The following is a 21,587-nucleotide window of genomic DNA, read 5'->3' as shown; positions in this document are numbered from 1 at the left end:
GGGTTCTAAGCCCATGATAGTCTAATTGGAAGCTTATTGGTCCATTTGGATCCAATAGGGAAGTCCTAGTCCAAAATGGACTTAAACAAGGACTTCTAAGGTCTCCAATTGTTTGATGACTATTTGTAGTACTTTGTATGATGTATTTGATTGAAGTTTTTGATGTCATAATCATAGGTGTTACACATGTTCTTAAGCTTTTGATTCACATTAGCTTGAGTGTATAGATTACATGACACAAAATTTCCAGTTGTGACAAACTGTATGTTGCAGTTCTTTACTCGGTGATGCATAAAGTTGTTTTATTACAGGATTAGAAGATGAGAATGTTTATCCAACAAGCAAGCTAATCTCATGAAACAAAACCATTCGAAAACATCTACTACCAGAAAAAACTTTAACCCACGGCTTTTAGTAGGAGAGACCAATATCGAAAGCTATAGACAAATGGGATTTAACACACAAATAGGATTTGGTTAGGTCGCTCCAACATTTTGTAATATATACATGAGGTTAAGAACTAATTTGAAGAAAGAATAAACATAGCAAAAGTGAGTAACTGCAGGTAACTATAATATCAAATGAAAACACAATTAGTCCCAAAATCTTGTAATCCATGTTTACTAACTAACAGATGAATGTTATTATTATTATTATTTGGTAGTTGCAGTTTGCCTGCCATCTGGAATAGCAAAGAGAACAATGGGGTTTAAAGGTGTTATGAAAGGAACATCGCATCTGAAGTAGCCTTTCCTCTCCAATTGCAATATGTCTCCACCTTTCAGTCTTCTCATATTCGAATCCCCAACACCCCCAATCTCTTTCTTTGTATCCCTGTTCAACACTGGAATAAAATCCTCTCCTTTTTTCATCTGCATCAAAAACACACAATTAATTAATTAATTATAAGTAAGTTCCACATTTTTAGTCATGATAATGATAAGGGGCATTTATGTCTTTTCACACACACATACACACAAGATATGGATATGGTACAATTTATCACTTATCATACCTTCTTTTTCGTGATTAGGTATCCGAACTCCACAAGAGTTAATGGAACAAGCTCGTTAGTGTCAGGCAACCATGTGAGTTTCAGTTTCGTGGTCTTAAACGATCCCTCAAGATGCAAAACCCCGGTTAACTCGGTCACATTTCCGTTTTTGTCCTTGTTGATTTCTCTAACAATCGCATTTCCCCAGTCCATCAACGTAATTTCCTCGTTAGGGGATATGGCCTTAGCATCAGCTTGTTCTATCCAAATATTTTTGGTAAAAGTGGTGGTTTTATCCCCTGCAGCAGCGTATTTCTTGTGCTTTGGTATGACACGCACAAATGGCCTGTGGGGCCCATCTAATAATGTCAACAAGACCCGGTTCTCTTCAAGGATTGCAGTGTGTCTGGGGCAAATAGGGTCGATCATTTTTTTGTTAATGTTCCAGAGTTTGTCCCATTCCATGAGATTCAGATTCATTGATGCTCCCTGTGAAAAAAGAATATTAAGATGTTGTTATTTTTAGAAAATGAAAACGTAAGTTAACTGAAATCATCAAATTTTGTTAAAAAAAATTGTATTGCAAATTTCCATTCCATTCAATGATTAAGGGGTGAAAAATTAACAAAACAAAAGGAAACTTTGTTTAGGATTGGTCCATTCCATTCCAACACGAAACAAACATTCCATTCCATTCCTTCTCAATTTCATCATTAAAAAAAAAAAAAAAAAAAAAAAAAAACCTACCGAAACTAAGTTGGTAATTTAGATTGTTATCGGTTATGTCCAATTTTCCTCTTAAACAACATTGAACTCCCTTTTCTGTCCCAATAATCATCTCATTCCATAGTTTGAGGTTTTCATCGACACTCTGATTCCGACACTTTGATTCTATTTTCTTGTCTCGCTCGTATTTCATCTGTTCTTTGGGGGTGTCGTCGACGTATGCTTTCCCTTCTTTAATCAACTTTTCAGCCATTTCCATGAGATTCGGAAAGTAATCTGAAGTATACGTGATTTTTTCATAGTTGATTCCCAATGTCGCGATATCTATTAAAATATTATCAACAAATTCGTTGCTTTCTTTTGCAGGATTTGTGTCATCAAACCGTAGGAATATTTCTGAGTAAAATATTGGTTCAATAAAGCCGCTTTTGCATGGCCTATGTGGAGATAGCCACTTGGTTCAGGTGCAAATCTCAAACAAACTTTTCCCATTTCAGCATATGGAAGATCCACTTCAGGGCGATTGGAATTAACAAGCTCCATCATTACCTTGTTCACCGAGATAAAAGAAAACAGAAGAACAGGAGTGTAGAAGAAGGGACGAACACAGAGGAATAACAGAAAACAGAGGAGAGAATTTTTTTTTTATTTGCGAAATCTTATTAAAACTTGATTCGATCAATGAATTAAAAAGACAACGATTACATCTTATATATACTAATTAGAAGGAAACTTAGGCAACAAGATTTCTTAGACAACAAGGCAATAAGTTGGATTTCCTTATATAGGTTTTAGTATTCTAGTCTAATATAGTAATTTCTAAACTGCCCTTAATATAAAAAATCGTTGACTCATTAAAATATCCAACCATAATTAAATTCAAATCCCTTTAAAATCGGCCTCTAATATCAATATTTTTTGTTAATTTTTCAAAATTTCAACTTACTCTAATACAATTATACGAATTTAGGGATTACACAGATGTTTATACCATTTAATTTTTGAATTTCTTAATCATTACTGTTGTATTTTTTTTTATATATTTCTGTTAATGTTTTTGAATTTCTTAATCATTACTGTTGTATTTTTTTTTTATATATTTCTGTTAATGTTTTTAAACATTGACCAGTTATTGCTATCCTTTTATATAAAGGGCCTTTCTTAAATCTTTTTAAACACGCACCAGTTATGTTATTTTTGTTCAAACAATGTCCATTATATATTTATATCAGTTTTATAAACTGTTTCCAGACTTCTTTTAATCCTTTTAAACACTGACCATTTATTTATATGTTTTATTTAAAGGACCATTTTTTGCTATTTCTCTAATATATAGGGACCACTTATGTTAATATTTTTAAACACTTACCGTTTATTGCTCTTTTTATATTTAAAGGATCATTTTGGTAAATCTATTTATACAGGTACCAGTTATGTTATTTTTGTTCAAACATGGACTATTATATCAGTTTATAAACTGTTTCTATTTCTGTTAATCTTGGATAAACACCGACTATTTATTGCTATTTTTTATTTAAAGGACCATTATTTTTAATGTTTTTATATAGGCACCAAGTTTGTTAATTTTGGTCATAACAGGGATCATAAAATCATTTTTCTATACTGTTTCTATTTATATTAATCTTTTTAAACACTGGCAATTTATTGATCTTTTTATATTTAAAGAACAATTTTTGTAATCTTTTTATACAAGGACCAATTATGTTAATTTTGTTCAACCGAGGATCATTATACCAGATTAAATTTAAAAGCTGTTTATATTTCTGTTAATCATTTTGAACCAGGAACCTTTTTTCTATAACAATATACTTCCTTTTTTCAACAGTTATAACATCATTGTTTTCATTTTTTTTTCCTATTTTTGATTTTTTTTTTATTTTTTATTTCTAACTTATTTCTTAGGGACCTTATATGTAAAATTTTACGTTATAATGACCTTATATTTCAAATCTTTAAGTTATAACACCCCACTTTCATTTTAACATGTAATGCCAATGTACTTTTATTTGTCTCCCACTTAAACAAAAAAAAAAAAAAAAAAAAAAAAAAAAAAAAAAAAAAAAGACAAAATGAAATTCTTCTCATGATTAACAAACGTCAAAGATTCTGTACTGCTATTGTTTGTTCCTGTTGTGATGATTCCAATCAATGTTTATATTTGAAAACTAAAAACTCTGCTTATAAATATTTCTTTACATATGAGTAACTCCTTACGCTATTTCCCATTCATATGGTCCAAAAAGTTGCATAATCTTTAACTACATATTCATAAACAGAGCATAAGTATTTAAACCTAATCAACTTCAAAACCTAAAAACCTTAATCAACTAGGTGTGAGACCCATATATTACATGAGTTTATTTAAAAAAATTATATATAAAATTTTAATAATTTGAAAATTTTGAATTTATAAGAAAAATAGGAAATCTTTTGAATTATTAAAATTAATGAGACTTTAATGTATTGAATACATTACATATATAAACATTTTCTAATAAATACCTTACATATATATTACCTTACATATTAAATGTGAAATTTTAATTTAATAAAATGAAAAATACAATAAAATGACAAGTATAAAATAGAAAATTTAAAAATGTTAGAAAATGTCATGTGTCCAAATGAAGGAAAAGAGGACATGTGACAAAAAAAAACCTTCATTTATTATAGTAGACTAGGTGTGAGACCCGTGTATTACACGAGTTGATTTAAAAAAAAAATAAACATTAAATTAAAATGTAAATAGAAAATATTTTTAATGTACAACTTTAAAATAAGAAATGAATAAACGTATTTATTGCAATTTAATATCATATATATGATATTTAATACGTTACATGTATAGTATATAACTTTAATTTTAAAAATTGAAACAAATTAAAAATTGACAAGTAAATAATATTTATTTCAAAAATACCACAAAATGACAAGTCTCAAAAACATTGACATATAAGGAGGATTTAATTCATCAAATTCAACATATCAATCATGCCAACACAAATTCAAACATACAGGGGATTACCCATGAAATGTATAACACAAAATTTCTTGAACATATTTTGAATTTGAATATGGATGCCGATGATTTAGAAGCTAATGTGATTAACATAAAAAATTGTTTCATATTATATATAACAACAAAAAACTACTAAAATAGAAGTAAAAGTGCAAAACCCAAGAAATCAAAACTTACACAAACTCTCTGGGTCAACAGAAGATATCCCGTATCCGCCTTCCCCAACCTCCGTCCTCCGCCCACCGCCGGTAATTCCACATGCGTCGCAGCCGACTCCGTCGATTTCCACTCATCCTTTATGGTCATCAGTTAGTTCAATGGTTGTGTACCCATCTCCAATGGTTCCAATCTCATTTATGCCGACTGCCATCTTTTCAATTTCTCCGGTGTCTAGTAATTTTTTCTCTAATTTCTCCGTTGGACGATTTTTGATTTCTAGGGTATATGAAGGGCGAACAGTAACATTTTTTTTGGACACATGTAGAGTTGTAAAAATCTGAATAAAAAATATAAATTTTATTTCTATTTCCAACAACAAAATCATGTACGACATAAGGCTTCATCTTCATTTTGGCATCGGGTTGAGCTTCTTATAAATAAGGCATCCATATCATTTTAAAAAGAAAATTACTTGAAAGCAAAGTACTTCAATGTCGAATTCACTTATTGTTGTCCATTAGAGAGTCAAGAACGAAGACAAATCGAGCGTTAAAACTAAGTCTAGGGGTTGTTTGGATTAGCTTTTTAGCTTATTGCTTATAGCTTATTTGTGGTGGAAATAAGCAATAAGCAATAAGCATGGGGAGAGATGCTTATTAAAATTAGCTTATTTAGCCTAATAAGCTGGATTTTATCCAAACACTTAAATTAGCTTATTGTGGGAATAAGCAATAAACATCTTTTTTTTCCTATCCAAACACCCCCTAAGTATAAGTCAGAGGTAAAAGTTGGTCAAGGACATAGTCAAGAATATACTAGTAGTGATCTAAAAAACCCGTAGTAATGTTTGTACTAATATAAAACTTCTTAAACTTAAAGAAATATCTTTTTCCATAAGTTGTTTATATTACACCACCAAAACAAAATTGTTTACAACATACTTAAAACCAACACACCGAAATATAAATCACCGGTGTCTATCCATGACCAATTATCAACCCACCACAAAGCACTTTGCTCATGGTCCATCGGTTGTAAGGTCTTGATTGGGGGATTCTGCATAAAATAATAAATAAAGGTTAATGATATCATATTCCCGTATTTCATGTTAAAGAAAAAGAAAATTGGTAATTAAAACGCCTACCACACTAAAATTAAGTGCGTGTACACATTTGGCCGACTCTAAACGCCTAAAGTACGCGCACACATTTGACATGAAACCACTCGCAGGATCACACCCCCTATGGTTAAGATGTTAACTAATTAGCAAACATAATTATCTTCATATAATAGTTTTGCCTAAAACTATAATATTTTCACCTTAAAGGGATGCATAAATCCATGCATGGTATGGAAGGTCTGACTGGTTCTTGGGCAGGTAGGTTCAGATGCTCCTTGATTTTATAATAGACAATGAACAATTGTATGTATGTGTAATCCCAACTTACTTGTATCCAATGATATCTGTTTCACCAATTTCCATTTTATAAATATTATATCAAATGTGAAATCATAATTTTAATGTTAGTTAATTGTTACCTGGGCCAGAATCTGATACGAGTGTAAGGTATTCGTCTTATACCGATTGCCAATGGTATCTACAACAAAATCACCGCTCTAACATATACACCATGGACACTCAGATATCGTCTTCATTGGATAAGTCATTACATGAGTTATTGAAGAAATGTTGTAATTCGGTAACTTGCAAAAGGAAACACGTGATGCCTGAACTGTGCAGACGACAAATGAGCAGGAAAATACTCCCCGAACTACAAGTCGGTAACAATACAGAAAACTCTAAAAAAGAGTTGATAGTCGTCTATTGAAGTAGAAACTTGTTAACATTAGGTCTAGATAGGTCACTACCTCCTTGCATAACAAGTAATGACATAGTAATGGGTGACATTTTACACCCATCGACACATCGAACTACCGTTTAAAATAGGACGCCCTGAAAAGCGTCACCCTTATTGGTGTAGGGTTAAACCTAGCCTTTATTTCCCGACCCAATTCAGGTTTGTAGTTTGTAGTGCCAACCGCTTCATATGTACCGCAATGTTGCAAAAATATTAAATTAGCATATTGTTGTGGACTTGTTCTACGAACTTCAGATTAGTTCTACGTATTCCGAAATGTTCCAAAATTGGTTTTCTAGGTTTTTACTTATACCAATTGTTCCTAATACATATATTAATCACACAAAAAACCTAAATACCACCTACATCTACTTTAAACGAAATATTTCCTCTAAAAGAGTACTAACAACACTTTCTCTGGCTCTTCACTATCAGAAGACATCCTTCATAAAATCGTAATTCCGAAATATGGTTTCGTATAACTCTGTAACATCCGATGAAGAATCATGTTTGTCCGAAATGAAACATCCGATGAAGAATCATGTTAGTCCGAAATGCGGTTATGGAGTGATTATATGTAACAAATATAGCTGGAAGTTAATTTCCCACAAAAAACGAACCATTGCAACTTTTGGAAACAATTGCTTTTTCCCTCCAAAAATAACAAAATATAATTTTTTGGTGCCTTTATAAGATAGATATTTTTGGTGATTGCATATGTTATTCTTTTATAACATTACGCTGCAAAAATATGGTCTCAAAGAACAAAAAACGAAAGCAAGGTGTTTCTGTAGTTTGATCTTGGATTTTGCATGAAATCCATTTTTTTTTCTCGGATTATCCAAAGATGTGTGTAACCCCATGCAACATGACCGAACTATATATTTCGGAAAGTGGTTATAACGCGATCCTAAATTATCCAAGTTGTGTATTGATATTATGTCCAAAAATCGAACACATCGGTGCATAAGTGTCCGAAAAAAATGATTTTCTTTAAATATAAAATATGATTTTCACCGACTATTGAAAACATGGAAATTGGAATATTTTAATATCCATAGATGTAATATTCATAGCTTGGAAACGATATATATAACATGTCCAAATCAGAGTTAAATAAGTGGGAAAACAAACTTTTAGTGGATTTATATATTAAGGAGTTCCGAACCATCTAGTTGAATGATAGGAATCCAATACGCACACCCATGGACACAGTTCACAAGTGGGACACGTGTAAACGGATTAATTAGCCATTTAATTTCCAATTATTTTGTTGTGGTTTCAAGTTGAAATTCCACTACTATTAATTGAGAGCATGCAAGGTTAATCAGATACGTTAGTTGAGTAGTTGTTGTACCCTGGAAAACATTCCCAGATGCATAGATGCATGTAAACAAATTTGTTTCAAGGGAAGCATGTCAAACACGAGTCTCAACTACCTTTCATTCTAACCAGTTAAATGATGCATGTTACATGTTTTATATATTTGAAAATATAATTACCTGATTCTTTATTATACATTTAATTAAATATCTATAATAAAATAGGCTGCAGGAGATGATATAATAATAATACTTATTATACTTATACATCTCTCCTTTAGAAGAATAGCCCAACTCCAAAATGCCTTATTTCTCATGAACTAAAGGACTGTAAATGGGATACCACATGTTGCTTGTTACATATTCAACAGTCTCTTCCTGCATTCATAAATAGCAATGTACTTATATTAATTTACCGATAACAACAAATTATTTTATTTTATTTTTTACACGTAATAAAATGTACTTATATATATATATTTTTAATTTGATACCAATATGGGCAATGTATTTTATTTGTTACATATTGTTATTTTTTTTTTGTTGCAAGGAAATGTAAAAAAAAAAAAAGAGGTTAAAAAATGATACCTTTGACATGTGTGCAAGCTCTCTGGGTCCCACCTCACCATGCCCTTCCGCCAGTTCCTCAGCAACAGCTGCCCGAACCACGGCTGCCCCAACTTCAGCAGTAATATGTCGAATACTGCAAATATAAACCACTAATATGTCTAAAATACCCTTCCTTCCTTCCTTCAGTCAACTCAAAAACAAAGAAATCTCTACCCTTTAGAAAAATGTTTTGACTATTTATTAAATGTCTACAATACCCTTCAGCAAAGACAAAGTAGAGAAATTATACTTGTAACAACCTTTAACTAACAAAAAAATCATGTCTACCCTTCAATAAAGACAAAATATATATATAGAACCCATGTGTTACCCTTCAAAAAATTCGTTAAATGTCTAAAATACCCTTCCTTACAAAAATAGAGAGAGACATCATGATTGTACCTATCGATAGATGGATAAAGTCTGCCCATCTGAATTTCTTCTTCTGTCATATAAGAAGCAAGACTGTAAAGAAAGAAGAAAATTATATTATAATATAACAAATATTATGCTACCATTACTTTTAATTCCAGAAAATTCATAAAAGATGAAATATAAACCTATATTATTTATTTTTAATTTTTAAATTACCATTCAGAAGCGGCTTGTAACATTCCATCGGATATAATATGAGCACCGGATAACAGAGATCCCAAACCAACCCTGTATGTATAGGCAAAAGATATTGAACAAATATAATATAATAAATTAAATATAGAACATATTTTTATAACAACATTATTAAAATAACTAAATGAGCACTCACCCGGGGAAGAGGTACATGTTATTTGCTTGATTCACATGACCTATTTTCCCATTTCCTGCAAGTGTTATAATTTATAATAATAATGCTGTAAGAAACAATTAAGCAAAAAAAAAGGTGGAATACTTTCAAATTATATTGATAGATAAAATATGAAAATAATGAAAGTTTAAGAAATAATAATACCAAGATCAACATGCTCAAAAGGGCTTCCACTTCCAAAAACTATATTTTCACCCGCATACTTGAAAGCATCGACAGCAGTGCATTCAGCTGTTTCATGAGTTATAAATCATTATTAGAAAATCTGTTGGTTGATTAGAGGATGAATCTAAGGGACCTGTTTGGTTCATGGAATTTAACGCAACTGGAATTAGAGATTCCATTCCATGGTTGCCAAATCCTTCAAATTCAGGGTTTTAACGGTCTCCACCATTCGTAGAGGAATTTGAACTCTTCCTTTATTTTTATTTTTTTTGTTAAAAGACCGAAATAGCCTCGCAGTATATGTTGAAATTTTATTAAAAATAGAAAATTCACTAAGGGCGTGTTTGCTTCACAGATTCAAAGGGAATCTGACAGAATTGGAATTCATGATTCCTTTCCATGGTTTGTTTGGTTGACAAAAGGAAAGAATTCAGTTCCATCAAATTCCTTCAATGTTTGATGGATTTCACCATTCCTAGGCTGGGTGGAAGGAATTCAATTTCATTCTTAATTTTTATTTTTCCAAATGACCAAAATACCCTCATTGTCCTTCAAAAACATTATGCGAAAAATGGATTCAGAAAGACAAACCATTCAAAGTTGGATTCGACATGGCGAAAATAGCAGGTTTAGTGGAATCCGAGTCTCGCATGGCTCTAAGCACCTTTTTTTATATACAACAACAAAAAGATAAAAGGCTCATGAGTGAATGCAACCAAAAAAAAAAACTAATTTGCAATAAAATTATCTCATATTCTGGTAATTAGATATCTCAGGACAATGTGTAGAAATATTTTATAAAGTTAAGGGCAAATCACAGAAAAACAATTATATTTTAAGCAATTTTGAGGTTTAATCACTTAATACTTTATTTTTTCCAATGAAACCATAAAAGCTTAAGATATTTTTCAAATTAATTATTTTAACCTGATATAACATAACATGCTAAAATGGTTAATTTGGAAAACTACCAGTGAAATCTGATATATGTCAAAATGGTTAATATGGAAAAATGTCTTTTTATTTATGGTTTGATTGGAAAAAAATACCGGATACTAGTTGTTAAACCGCAAAAATTTACCAAAATATGATAAGTATTTTGTGTAATCTAGCCTACAATTAATGAAAAATTATACTTATTAAACCAAAAGAAGAATACATACATGCTCATTGAAAACACCTCCAACTCCAGATAAACCAAGAAGAACATGAGGTTTGACCTTTTTGACCTGCAAAACACCATAAAATTGGCATCCCCATTTGCAAAGTATATAACTTTTTTTTTTCTTTTCAAAAAAGTTTTTCATATAATTAACTAAAAAAAACACAATTATTCCAAAAATAGATGTAACGTACCACTTCAAGAAGATCAGATCCCTCATGGAGACCTAAACTTTCAACCTCTCCAATATCTTTGGCAAATGGTGCAGCTGCTGAGTCAATACAACCTCTCTCCTTTGTGATCAAACCCTGCATCCAAAAAAAATTTAAAACTTTATATTCATAATAGCAACGCACTTACGTTTCCCCTTTTTATTTTCTATTCAAACTATTAGTTCACTGAAAAATAATAGAAACAGAATAAGATGGTAAGTTGGACGAGGGCATTTTCGTAAAATCATACGTCTTTATCAAGTAGGAAAAATTGAGGTTTTGCTTCTGATCCTGCCATCCTTGCAGCCGCCTGATAGGCCACTTTAAGAACACCAAGCCCTGCACTGAAAACCATACAGAATGTAAGTTAAAGTTCATAATATATATATATATATATATATATATATATATATATATATATATATATATATATATATATATATAAGGAGAAATGAGGGTGTGAAGTACCTTCCAGCACCAACAACGACAATTTTTTGGTTTGCAAAGTCTGATAAAGGGCGACCTTGTGCCCTAACAGTTCCAAGTAATCCAGCCAATGCAACACCAGCAGTTCCCTGCAAAGAAGAACAAGTGGAGGAATCACCCATTCCATTCCATCATTCCATCAGGCAAAACAAACATGAATTTTTTTTTTCGTTCCGGTGGAATGAACCATTCCATTCCTTCCTTGACTCCATCATACCAAACAATAACTTGATGTTTCAAATCAAGGAGCATAAGCATTAGACAGATTCTAACCTGTATGTCATCATTGAACATGCAGATCTTCTTCCGGTATCTTTCAAGAGTTTCAAAAGCCCACTTGAATTGAAAGTCTTCAAACTAATTTAACATGGACAATCATAAAAGATTTCATATAAATTCAACATACATAAATAACCAAACACTTGAAAGTTTTTTTTTTTTTTTTTTTTTTTTTTTTTTTTTAAATAAACCTGGACAATAGCCTTTGGCCAACGTGCATGAAGAGCTTCCATTAATTCATCCACTACTGATATATATTCATCCCCTTCTAATCTAGGTTGTCGTAGTCCTATATCTGTCAAAGTAAATATAGTTAAAAAAGAAATCATTTAATTAAAATAATATTAACTTGTGGGTAAAGTTAAAGATGCTATACAATGAGTTTGTGTACACTTATCCACTTACAAAGGGGATTATCTAGTAGCTGTTGATTGTTAGTTCCAACATCAAGCATGATAGGAAGGATCTGCAATGCAGACCAAATGTATTAGTGAGAATGTACACCACGTTTTCGTTTGGTTCATAGAATATTATTTGAGGGGATGAATCCATTAAAAGGAATTGTAATTTGTCACATGTTTAGTTGACAAAAACTGGAATGGAATGGAATTCAATTTCATTCTTTTGCTTGGTTCATATATAAATGAAACTTTTTTTTTTTAATGTTTACTTACTGAAATATATATCAAATGAAAGAAATGGGATTGAATTCCATCCATTTGGCAACCAAAAAGGTCTCATAATGGAATCTTATATTCCTATTCTGTCCAATTTCATTCACAAACCAAACACTCCATTAAACATCTTATAATTTCTTTTCACACGGGAGTGTCGAAGGGAATGTGTTTGATCAAGTAGTATAGCATATAAATTGAAGTTGTGATTTAAAAAAAAAAAAAAAAGAAGCATACTCTTTGAGGATTGATACCAGCAGCAGCAACATACATATCGAGCTTTCCAATAGGTATGGCCATTCCCTGAACCCCAAGATCACCAAGCCCAAGAATACGGCTGCCATCTGTAAGAACTACCATGTCTACCTGAAATTTTTACAATAATTTACTTATATCTAAATTGGTTTATGAATAAAAATAATTAGAATGAAAATGCTTGATGTAACAAGTTATGACAGTTTAGCACATTCTTTGTATACGGAGAGCATATTGTGAAAAAACTTTATGTTTTAATTAATAACATAATAAGAGCCAATACCTACAAAATTCACACAAAAGGTTTTTGATTAATTCACAGAATTTGTTACAAGTTTGAATTATACAGTATACACCAACTCATTAAATAAACATAAACTTAATTAGAGTAGTTGGGTAGGAATGGAAAATAAAAGATCAAAGGAAGTGGTTGAATGCAAGAAAGAGTAACGTACTTTTGTTAATTTGTTAATTATAGCATCCTATTTTCACTTCTTCCTATTACAACATTAATTTTGAAAAATCTACCTAATTCTAGCAATGTCATCCAAATACAAAGCAAAGTTGAATGCTATAAATGGGTAGATTTTGCAAAGTAGAATGTCTTCATAAGAAGAAATTTAAAAGTACCATGCTATAACTAGGTATATTTGTTAAAGTAAAATGACTTAATACGAAAAAACAGAAATTACAATGTTGTAATAGAAAGAAATGAAAGTACATTGCTATTTATTTCTTTTAAAAAAATTGGGAATATTATGAAACCTGCTTAGATGGCCAGTTATAGATCATGGACATCATCTCTCCCTTATCTTTTGCACTGAAGTACATGCCACGTGGGCGTCTAAACAATCCTGAATAGTTTTGACACACCAAACCAACTGTTGGAGTGTATATTATAGGAGCAAAATCTTTGATGTTATCAATAAGTACCTGTAAAGTACACAATTAGATTACTTTAAATTATTATGATGTTCAATAGCGTAAGTTATTTATTAAAATACTTACTCGGTAATATAATGTCTCGTTTCTGTCATGTAGTCTATTTAAGATTCTCCATTTTGCCAATGATACAACACTCTGAGGTTGACCTTTTGTATTATGCTCCAATGAATGATATGATTCCACTAACAACAAAATTTGGGAAAAAGAATGAGTTAATAGCTTTAGTAACATTTCCATAACTGATAGATTTTGGAAAAACTGACACCACAAAATAGGAAAAAAGAAGTCATAAAATCCTGTGTATAAACAATAGAAGTGTAGAACTCACTAAAACGATCATATTGCTGATCAAATGATATGACGCGAGGTGGGAGAAGACCACGGAGTCCAAGTCTATCTCTTTCTGTCATGGGAAATCCAGTATCCTGCTCTTGGAGAATAAGAATGAGTAAAACACAATTGAAACTAATCAGTTATCATGTTTGAACACTTAATTTTGAAAAACTTCAGATGGAATGATCAATTGGTGATAAACAGATGTCAGTTCAATGTCATAAGTTCACCACATTCAGAACTAAAATACTTCAAAACGTAGAGCTCTCATAAATTACAGACTACTGTAACTTAAGCCTACTAGGATTGAAAATAGCATGGTTTTTGAGCAAGTTTAACGAATCTAAATCAACTATAAAGTTAAAATCACTTTTAACTTAAGAAACAAGCTAGAAAAACACGATCCTCCAAACATATGTTCAGTTCAATATCACAAGTTCACCACATTTAGAACTAAAATACTTCATTAAAGCTCTAATATATTACAAACTACTTGCGATTTAAACCTACTAGTACTTTGAATCAAAAACAAAAATATGTTTTTTTCACTTTCAATCCGTTTATAACAGCAACTAACCTTGTTAAACCACGGATCATGGAGAATATCGGATCCACGCTTGTGAACAATACTAGGAGCAGGGATCGGAGTTGACGACGCGCAAATCGATAACCTCCGTGATTGCCGGATATTCAACGCCGCCGCAGCAGCAGATCGAGCCACCGTTCTCCTCCACATTTCCCTGAATTTAACAATACCACTTCTCACAGAGTATAGCGTGGTTTGTATGCATATAGATACAGATAATCTGTATGTATTGTAATAGGTTGATCGTCTGAAACAAGAGTTGCAGTTGAAAGTTAAAAGTTGAAACTGTGCAAGAGTTGAGAACGGAGGGAGTGAGACTGACCGAGATTTACGGGCAGGGGAATAAGAGGACGTTTGTGCAAGAATTTCTGAATTCAGATTCGGGCAAGATGTATTATTGATTTAAACTGCCCGAAGAATGATGACGTGGTGTTTTGGCGGCCAAGGGCTTTCTTGGGATTTCACGTTCTCGATTTGTTTCGCCACATTAAGCTTTTTCTTTACAAGTCAACTTTGGTTTTTAGAGAAAATTTAGTTGTAAAGGATAATGAAAATTGATGTTTTGATTGATTTATTTTATTTTTGGACAAGTTTTATTATGTATGTGATAAATATATTCTAAATCAATTTTTATTCTAAGGACTTGGGGCATATTTTAACAATAATCTTTTAAGAGTTTACATTATAACTTTTTTTTTTTCAAATAAAAAGATCCAATTAATAAATAAGATATTCATTACTGATTGATTGAAAATAAAGTTATAACATATCTATATCGAATTTATGGTTCATTCTATGAATTATGAATCAATCTTCCCACCATGAAAGCACCTCCAAGAGGGTATTGGTCTAAAGAAAATAGGTAACATATTTATAATACAAAGACTTGTCAACAACTCATCATTTTTATGCTAATAGTTATATAAGATAAAAGGAATATATATTTTCTAATATGAACTTTTAAGTTATCATCAATAGTCAAAGGGGCAGATTATCATCAATAGTCAAAAGGGCAAATTACATGTAAATTTAATGTATTTTAGTTCATTTTATTCAAATTATAGATATTTTCAAAGTTAATATTTAAAACACATTATCTACTGACAATAGAATAAGAAGGCTAATAATATAAAATGATGTTTTTACAATGAAATGTAATTAGAATGTTAGAAAATTGGGTAGAAGAACAAAAATTGATAAACAAGATTTTGGATTGTAGGAAACATAATATTAATAAACAAGAATTGGTATCGTCCTTCATACGAATATGAGAAAAAAGGTAGGAAATTTGGTGGGGATAATATTTTCTACAAGGATGTGTGGGTAAGGAATGTTCCTCATAAGACAATGTTTCATAGATTGTATAATTTGAAAAAAAAAAAATCGTTATATTCCAGATTGGTGGCATAATAATGTGTGGGTATGGAAGTGGATGAGAAATGAGAACGGTGAGGCTGAAAACAATCAATGTATAGAACTTGAATTGGTAGTTCATCAAAGTTCAACTTTCGGTTAAGAAGGGAGAGCATAGTTGGGAGATGGACAATACAAGTTTTTTGTGAGGGTGACATTATTATTATTATTATTATTATTATTATTATTATTATTCTAACCCGTGAGAACCATGATTATAAAATTAATTAAATTTTCATATTAAAAAATCAAAATTATTAATCAATTTTTTTAAATAAATTATTACTTAAGAGATTTTTTTTAGTTATATAAAATTATAATCCTTGATTTAAATAAATACTTGAAATTATATCGCATTCTAATATGTATTAATTTTATTCTATTATTTAATCTAATGTTATTAAATTAATATAATTAGAGTGAGAAAATTTAAAATGGAGAATCAATCATTAATTTAATGTAATTAGAATGAGAAATTTAAAATTTGAAATTTGAAATGGATAATTAATAGATTGATATGTGACATGATAAATGAGATATAATATTAATAAGGAGTTCTAATAGTATAACATTTGTCAATAGGATAATAGCAATATTCTTTTATTAGAATATGGATGGAGTTGGAGAAGTTTATAACCCGTGAGAATTACGGTTATAAAATTAATTAAACTTTCATAGTAAAAACTCAAAATTATTAATATGTTATTTCAAATAAATTATTGATTAAGAGATATTTTTAAGTTATATAAAATTATAATCGTTGATTTAAATAAACACGTGAAATTATATCACCTTATGATATATATATATATATATATATATATATATATATTACTTTTATTTTATTTTTTATCTTTTATTTTAATGTTATTAATTTAATGTAATTAGAATTTGACTTTTAAATTTTGAAATTTGAGATGAAGAATCAATTATTAATTTAATGTAATTAGAGTGAGAATTTTAAATTTTAAATTTTAAATTTTAAATAGAGAATTAATAGGTTGACATGTGCATGATAGGTGACATATAATATTAATGAAAATTTCTAATATTATGACACTTGTCAATAGGAAAATAAACTTATTCATTTATTAGAATAGGAAGATGATGATGATTATTATTATTATTATTATTATTATTATTATTATTATTATTATTATTATTATTAAACAGATAGAAACGCAACTCAGAAAGGTTGTTCGTAATATAAGGAGCGATAATGGCCTGGAATTCAAAAACAAAGGTTTTGAATGTTTTCTTGCTGAAAAGGGGACGACTCACAATTTCTCAGCCCCCTATACTCCACAACAAAACGGTATTGTTGAAAGGAGAAATCGATCCCTGTGTGAAGCTTCTCGCACTATGTTATGCTTCGCATCCTTGCCATTATACTTCTGGGCTGATGCAATTGCAGCTGCTTGTTATACTTAGAATCATTCTTTCTTGAATAAACGGTTCTCCATTACTCCTTACGAGATCCTGAACAATCGAAAACCAAACGTGAAATTCTTTCATGTATTCGGTTCTAGATGCTTCATTTTTAACTCCAAAGAGAATCGAAACAAGTTTGATGCTAAGGCGGATGAAGGAATTTTCTTAGGCTACTCCCTGAACTCCAAGGCATATAGAGTTCTCAATAAACGCTCGAAGAAAATTGAAGAAACATACTATGTCACTTTTGACGATAGTTATGTTAAGAAGTTAAAAACAACCGAAGCTGCATCACAAGACATATTTCCAAAGAATGGTCAGGTTATGATCTCCATCTCGAATCTTTTCGACCAATTCATGCTCTTGTTTGATGAGCCTCAAAAGGAAATTGACTCAGAATCAACCGCAAAAGACAACAAAGTTGATAATATGAAACAAGTTATAGATGATGCTGCTAGAAAAATGGCAGATGATCAATCCAAAGGAACCGAAAGTGAAGACGCAAGCGAACCTTCTGGTAACCGTCCTACTGTCGAGGGGGAGAGTTCTTCTCCTCATCATAATCAAGGTTCTTCTTTCCAGGGGGAGAACTCATCGCCAAATACAACAAGCTCTACTGAAATTCCGACCAATGCAGGAGGTACAAATGCTGATCCTGAACAGGAATCATTCTTCGAGGGGGAGAAAACAGTTAGTGAAGATGACAATTTGTCTGAACTAGAAGAAGAAATCAACGCTGAATTAGATCCTATATATGATCCAAAGTTTCCTCCACTTGTCAAATGGACCAAAGATCATCCCCAGACTCAAATTATTGGGGAATCCTCAGAAAAGGTGTTGACTCGCTCTCAAATCAAAGCGAAAACAGGCTGCTCTATTTTCAAAAGGCGAGTTTTGTATGTTCAATTCATTCGTGTCCAAAATTGAGCCAAAGACTGTTAATTCAGCTCTTGATCATTCAGACTGGGTTCAAGCCATGCAGGATGAGCTAAATGAGTTTGAACGAAACAAGGTATGGCGTCTTATTCCAACACCAAAGAATGATTCGGTTGTCGGTCTCAAATGGGTATTCAGAAACAAGATGGACAAAGAAGGAAATGTCATTCCTAATAAAGCAAGGCTGGTGGTCAAAGAATATTGTCAGGAAGAGGGAATTGATTATGAAGAAACCTTCGCTCCAGTAGCTAGATTGGAATCTGTTCATATCTTTCTTGCGTACGCTGCTCACAAGAACTTTGAAGTCTATCAGATGGACGTCAAATGTGCCTTCCTCAACGGTGAACTTGAAGAAACCGTATATGTTGAGCAACCGCCAGGATTCGTGAACGAGAAGTATCTGGATCATTGCTATATCCTCGACAAAGCTGTCTATGGCCTGAAACAAGCTCCCAGAGCATGGTATGAAACTCTCACTCGTTTCTTAAAAATGTCTAAATTCAAACAAGGTTCGGTTGAACCAAACTTCTTTCGTAAGCGAGAAGGTAACCACCTTATGATAGTCCAAATTTATGTTGATGACATCATCTTTGGCTCCACGAATCCTAGCTTAACAGCTGAATTCCGGAAGTTGATGGAAACTAAATTTGAGATGAGCTCAATGGGTCAAATTAATTTCTTTCTTGGATTGAACATTAGACAGGGACCCGAAGGCATTTTTATTAACCAGGAAGCATATACCAAGGCTTTGCTCACCAAGTTTGGAATGACGGGAGACTCCAAAGTAAAAGTGCTGATGGCTTTTGGAACGAAACTCACACCATCATTGGAGAAACCAGCTGCTGATACAATGCTTTATCAACAGATGATCGGGTCTCTGATGTATCTTACCGCCAGTAGACCTGATATCATGTTCTCTGTCTGTTACTGTGCTCGCTTTCAAGCCAACCCACGAGAACCTCATCTTCAAGCAGTGAAGAACATCTTTCGCTATCTAAAGCGAACCTCCTCTCTCGGTCTATGGTATCCAGCCAACTCTGGATTCTTCGTGCAAGCGTTTTCAGATGCCGATCTGGGTGGCTGTGGATTGGATCGTAAAAGCACCACAGGAGGATGTCAATTTCTGGATAGAAAATTAGTCAGTTGGCAATCCAAAAACAAACATGTGTTTCGTTATCCACTGCAGAAGCCGAATATATTGTTGCAGCATCCTGTACATCTCAAGTCGTATGGATACAGAGTCAACTCCGGGATTATGGGTTAAATATGAAGAAAATCCCATTATATTGTGACTCTGAAAGCGCAATCAGAATTTGTCACAACCCAGTGCAACACTCGAAGACAAAGCATATCGCACTGAGGTACCATTTCATCAAGGATCACGTCGAAGACGGCAACGTCGAAATTCACTTCGTCAGAACAACTGATCAACTGGCAGACATATTCACAAAAAGCCTTACCTGAAGCAAGCTTCAATAAGATTTTACAAGGCCTAGGAATGATGCAAGCCGAGTCAGTACCGAAATCGTCTTCACTTCCATAAAGGTAACAAGCGAAATAGAGCGAACCTACATGAACCGAAATGAACCAAGCATTCGGTCTATTTCGGGTTCGGTCTATTTCGGGTGCAGTTCGACCATGAACCGAAATGAATCGAGCGTTCGGTCTATTTCGGGTTCGGTCCCTCTGAGCTTATTGTTTTTTTAAAGGCATTTCAGATGTATTCTTTTGTATGTTTTTTCCCTTCTTTTCTACTTATAAAATCCCAAAAATATTTTTTGTTTTTAGTTCAAATTGGTAAATTCTCACAAAAAAAAATTCAATTTTTTTTTATCTATATATATATATATATCCATATTTTTAACGTTTTTTTGTTTGTCTAAGTGTGATTCTCAATGGCACAACTAAGTGATGAGTTTTGGTCTTAAGAACATCCTATGTGCTCATACAAACCCTAATGCTTGGATCTAGGTTTCTCTATTGTACATGCAAGTTATCCAAGACTATAAACCCTAATTCTAGCATACAAGTAATCATATTAACATGAGAATAGGTTTAAGATGTTACCTTGATTGTTATGTAGCAATAACAATCCCAAATCTCCTTGTATTGACTTTAGAAAGCATAGAGTCACAATTTTCACTCCTCTAATGGTTCACAAACACCATAAGCAAGATGATGAAGAGGAGAGAGGATGGAGGCTGTCCAAAAACATCTACAAACCCTAGAGGAGTCTTAGCCCCGTTTTTGGTCATAAGGGATCTCTTTATATAGGAGGCAATTAGGGTTATCTAACAAGGAAACCCTAATTTGGATGCTTAAGCCCTAAGCAACCCATGGAGCCCTTTCCTCAAGGCCTTGGACGATTTCATATGGGCTTCCCCCACAAAATTCGTCCACCTTATAATATAAGGCAATCCATGGCCCAAATTGCAATTATCTTATAATTACAATTCCAGTCCCTTAAGTTTAATTAATCTCTTTTAGTCACAAAACTAATTACCAATTAATTATCGACTAATATTAATTAAACAATATGATTTCTCCTTTAATATATTATTCCCATAATATATTAATAAATCATATTTAATCATTTCTCTCCATAATTCATCCTATCAAGTTGCTTTGGTGAAGGCAACCCAAAATGACCATGCACCATCGGGTCAAGTACATACCAGAATAGTTATGGAGTTAGACACTACTCCAACAGTCTCCCACTTGGATAAGTCTAATAACTATTCTGCATATGACTTCAGATCCTGATATGGAATCGTAGCTTTCCAAAGCCGCTGTCAACTCTGATCCTATCAGATACGCGTGTCCTTAAGATAAGGGATCATATATTCCTCCATTCTAGATATCGTATGAGAAATGATTTCAAATCATTCTCTTTGTACTATATCTTGATTTCCGATTTATGACGACTGACTAATTGAACAAATCAAATTAGCCCTAGCCCGGCCGAGCATTTACGTTTGTCATCACTAAACCTTCGAGGGGCCCAAAGATATCGCTTTTATCCTACCTTGGATAAAAGGAACGGATAAACTTTGATACAATGCTTGCTTGCACTTACTCACCGAATCACACGCAACAATATGTGTTATAACACCAAGTTACTAGTGCGTTTACATATTATCAATGTGCAACCGATTTGCAAGATACAACTCACACATCTCGGTTTCAAGAATATAAG

The 21,587-nt window shown here is 32.2% G+C and overlaps 2 protein-coding genes across 4 annotated transcripts; both read right to left on the bottom strand.

Moving 5' to 3' along the window:
- Positions 1-524: 524 nt before the first annotated feature.
- LOC145094945 (glutamate--tRNA ligase, cytoplasmic-like) lies at positions 525-5,320 on the bottom strand. 2 transcript variants are annotated; one of them, XM_079032910.1, is made up of 3 exons: positions 4,938-5,320; positions 1,016-1,483; positions 525-872 (listed from the first exon to the last, which is right to left on the bottom strand). In XM_079032910.1, exons 1-3 carry the CDS (start codon positions 5,064-5,066, stop codon positions 654-656), a joined length of 816 nt encoding a protein of 271 aa, XP_078889036.1. In that variant the 5' UTR covers positions 5,067-5,320; the 3' UTR covers positions 525-653. The 2 variants fall into 2 exon arrangements, with proteins under 2 accessions (XP_078889036.1, XP_078889037.1); XM_079032911.1 differs by lacking the exon at positions 4,938-5,320 and adding an exon at positions 1,742-1,875.
- A 2,874-nt stretch (positions 5,321-8,194) lies between these two features.
- Positions 8,195-15,073, bottom strand: NAD-ME2 (NAD-dependent malic enzyme 2). 2 transcript variants are annotated; one of them, XM_079032388.1, is made up of 20 exons: positions 14,934-15,073; positions 14,603-14,858; positions 14,021-14,117; positions 13,756-13,874; positions 13,513-13,680; positions 12,730-12,858; positions 12,224-12,284; positions 12,010-12,113; positions 11,813-11,896; positions 11,522-11,628; positions 11,304-11,397; positions 11,036-11,149; positions 10,843-10,908; positions 10,271-10,343; positions 9,659-9,745; positions 9,476-9,530; positions 9,301-9,372; positions 9,112-9,174; positions 8,689-8,803; positions 8,195-8,478 (listed from the first exon to the last, which is right to left on the bottom strand). In XM_079032388.1, the coding sequence occupies exons 2-20, from the start codon at positions 14,759-14,761 to the stop codon at positions 8,407-8,409; spliced, it is 1,839 nt and encodes a 612-aa protein (XP_078888514.1). In that variant the 5' UTR covers positions 14,762-14,858; positions 14,934-15,073; the 3' UTR covers positions 8,195-8,406. The 2 variants fall into 2 exon arrangements, with proteins under 2 accessions (XP_078888514.1, XP_078888513.1); XM_079032387.1 differs by lacking the exon at positions 14,934-15,073 and having other exon boundaries at positions 14,603-14,913.
- Between the last annotated feature and the right edge of the window lie 6,514 nt (positions 15,074-21,587).

The sequence above is a fragment of the Lactuca serriola genome, chromosome 3 (genome assembly GCF_051521515.1).
Source record: "Lactuca serriola cultivar US96UC23 chromosome 3, Lser_US96UC23_V15, whole genome shotgun sequence".
Classification (NCBI taxonomy): domain Eukaryota; kingdom Viridiplantae; phylum Streptophyta; class Magnoliopsida; order Asterales; family Asteraceae; genus Lactuca; species Lactuca serriola.
Note: the sequence above shows the minus strand (reverse complement) of the source record. Positions and strands in the feature narration are given on the sequence as shown.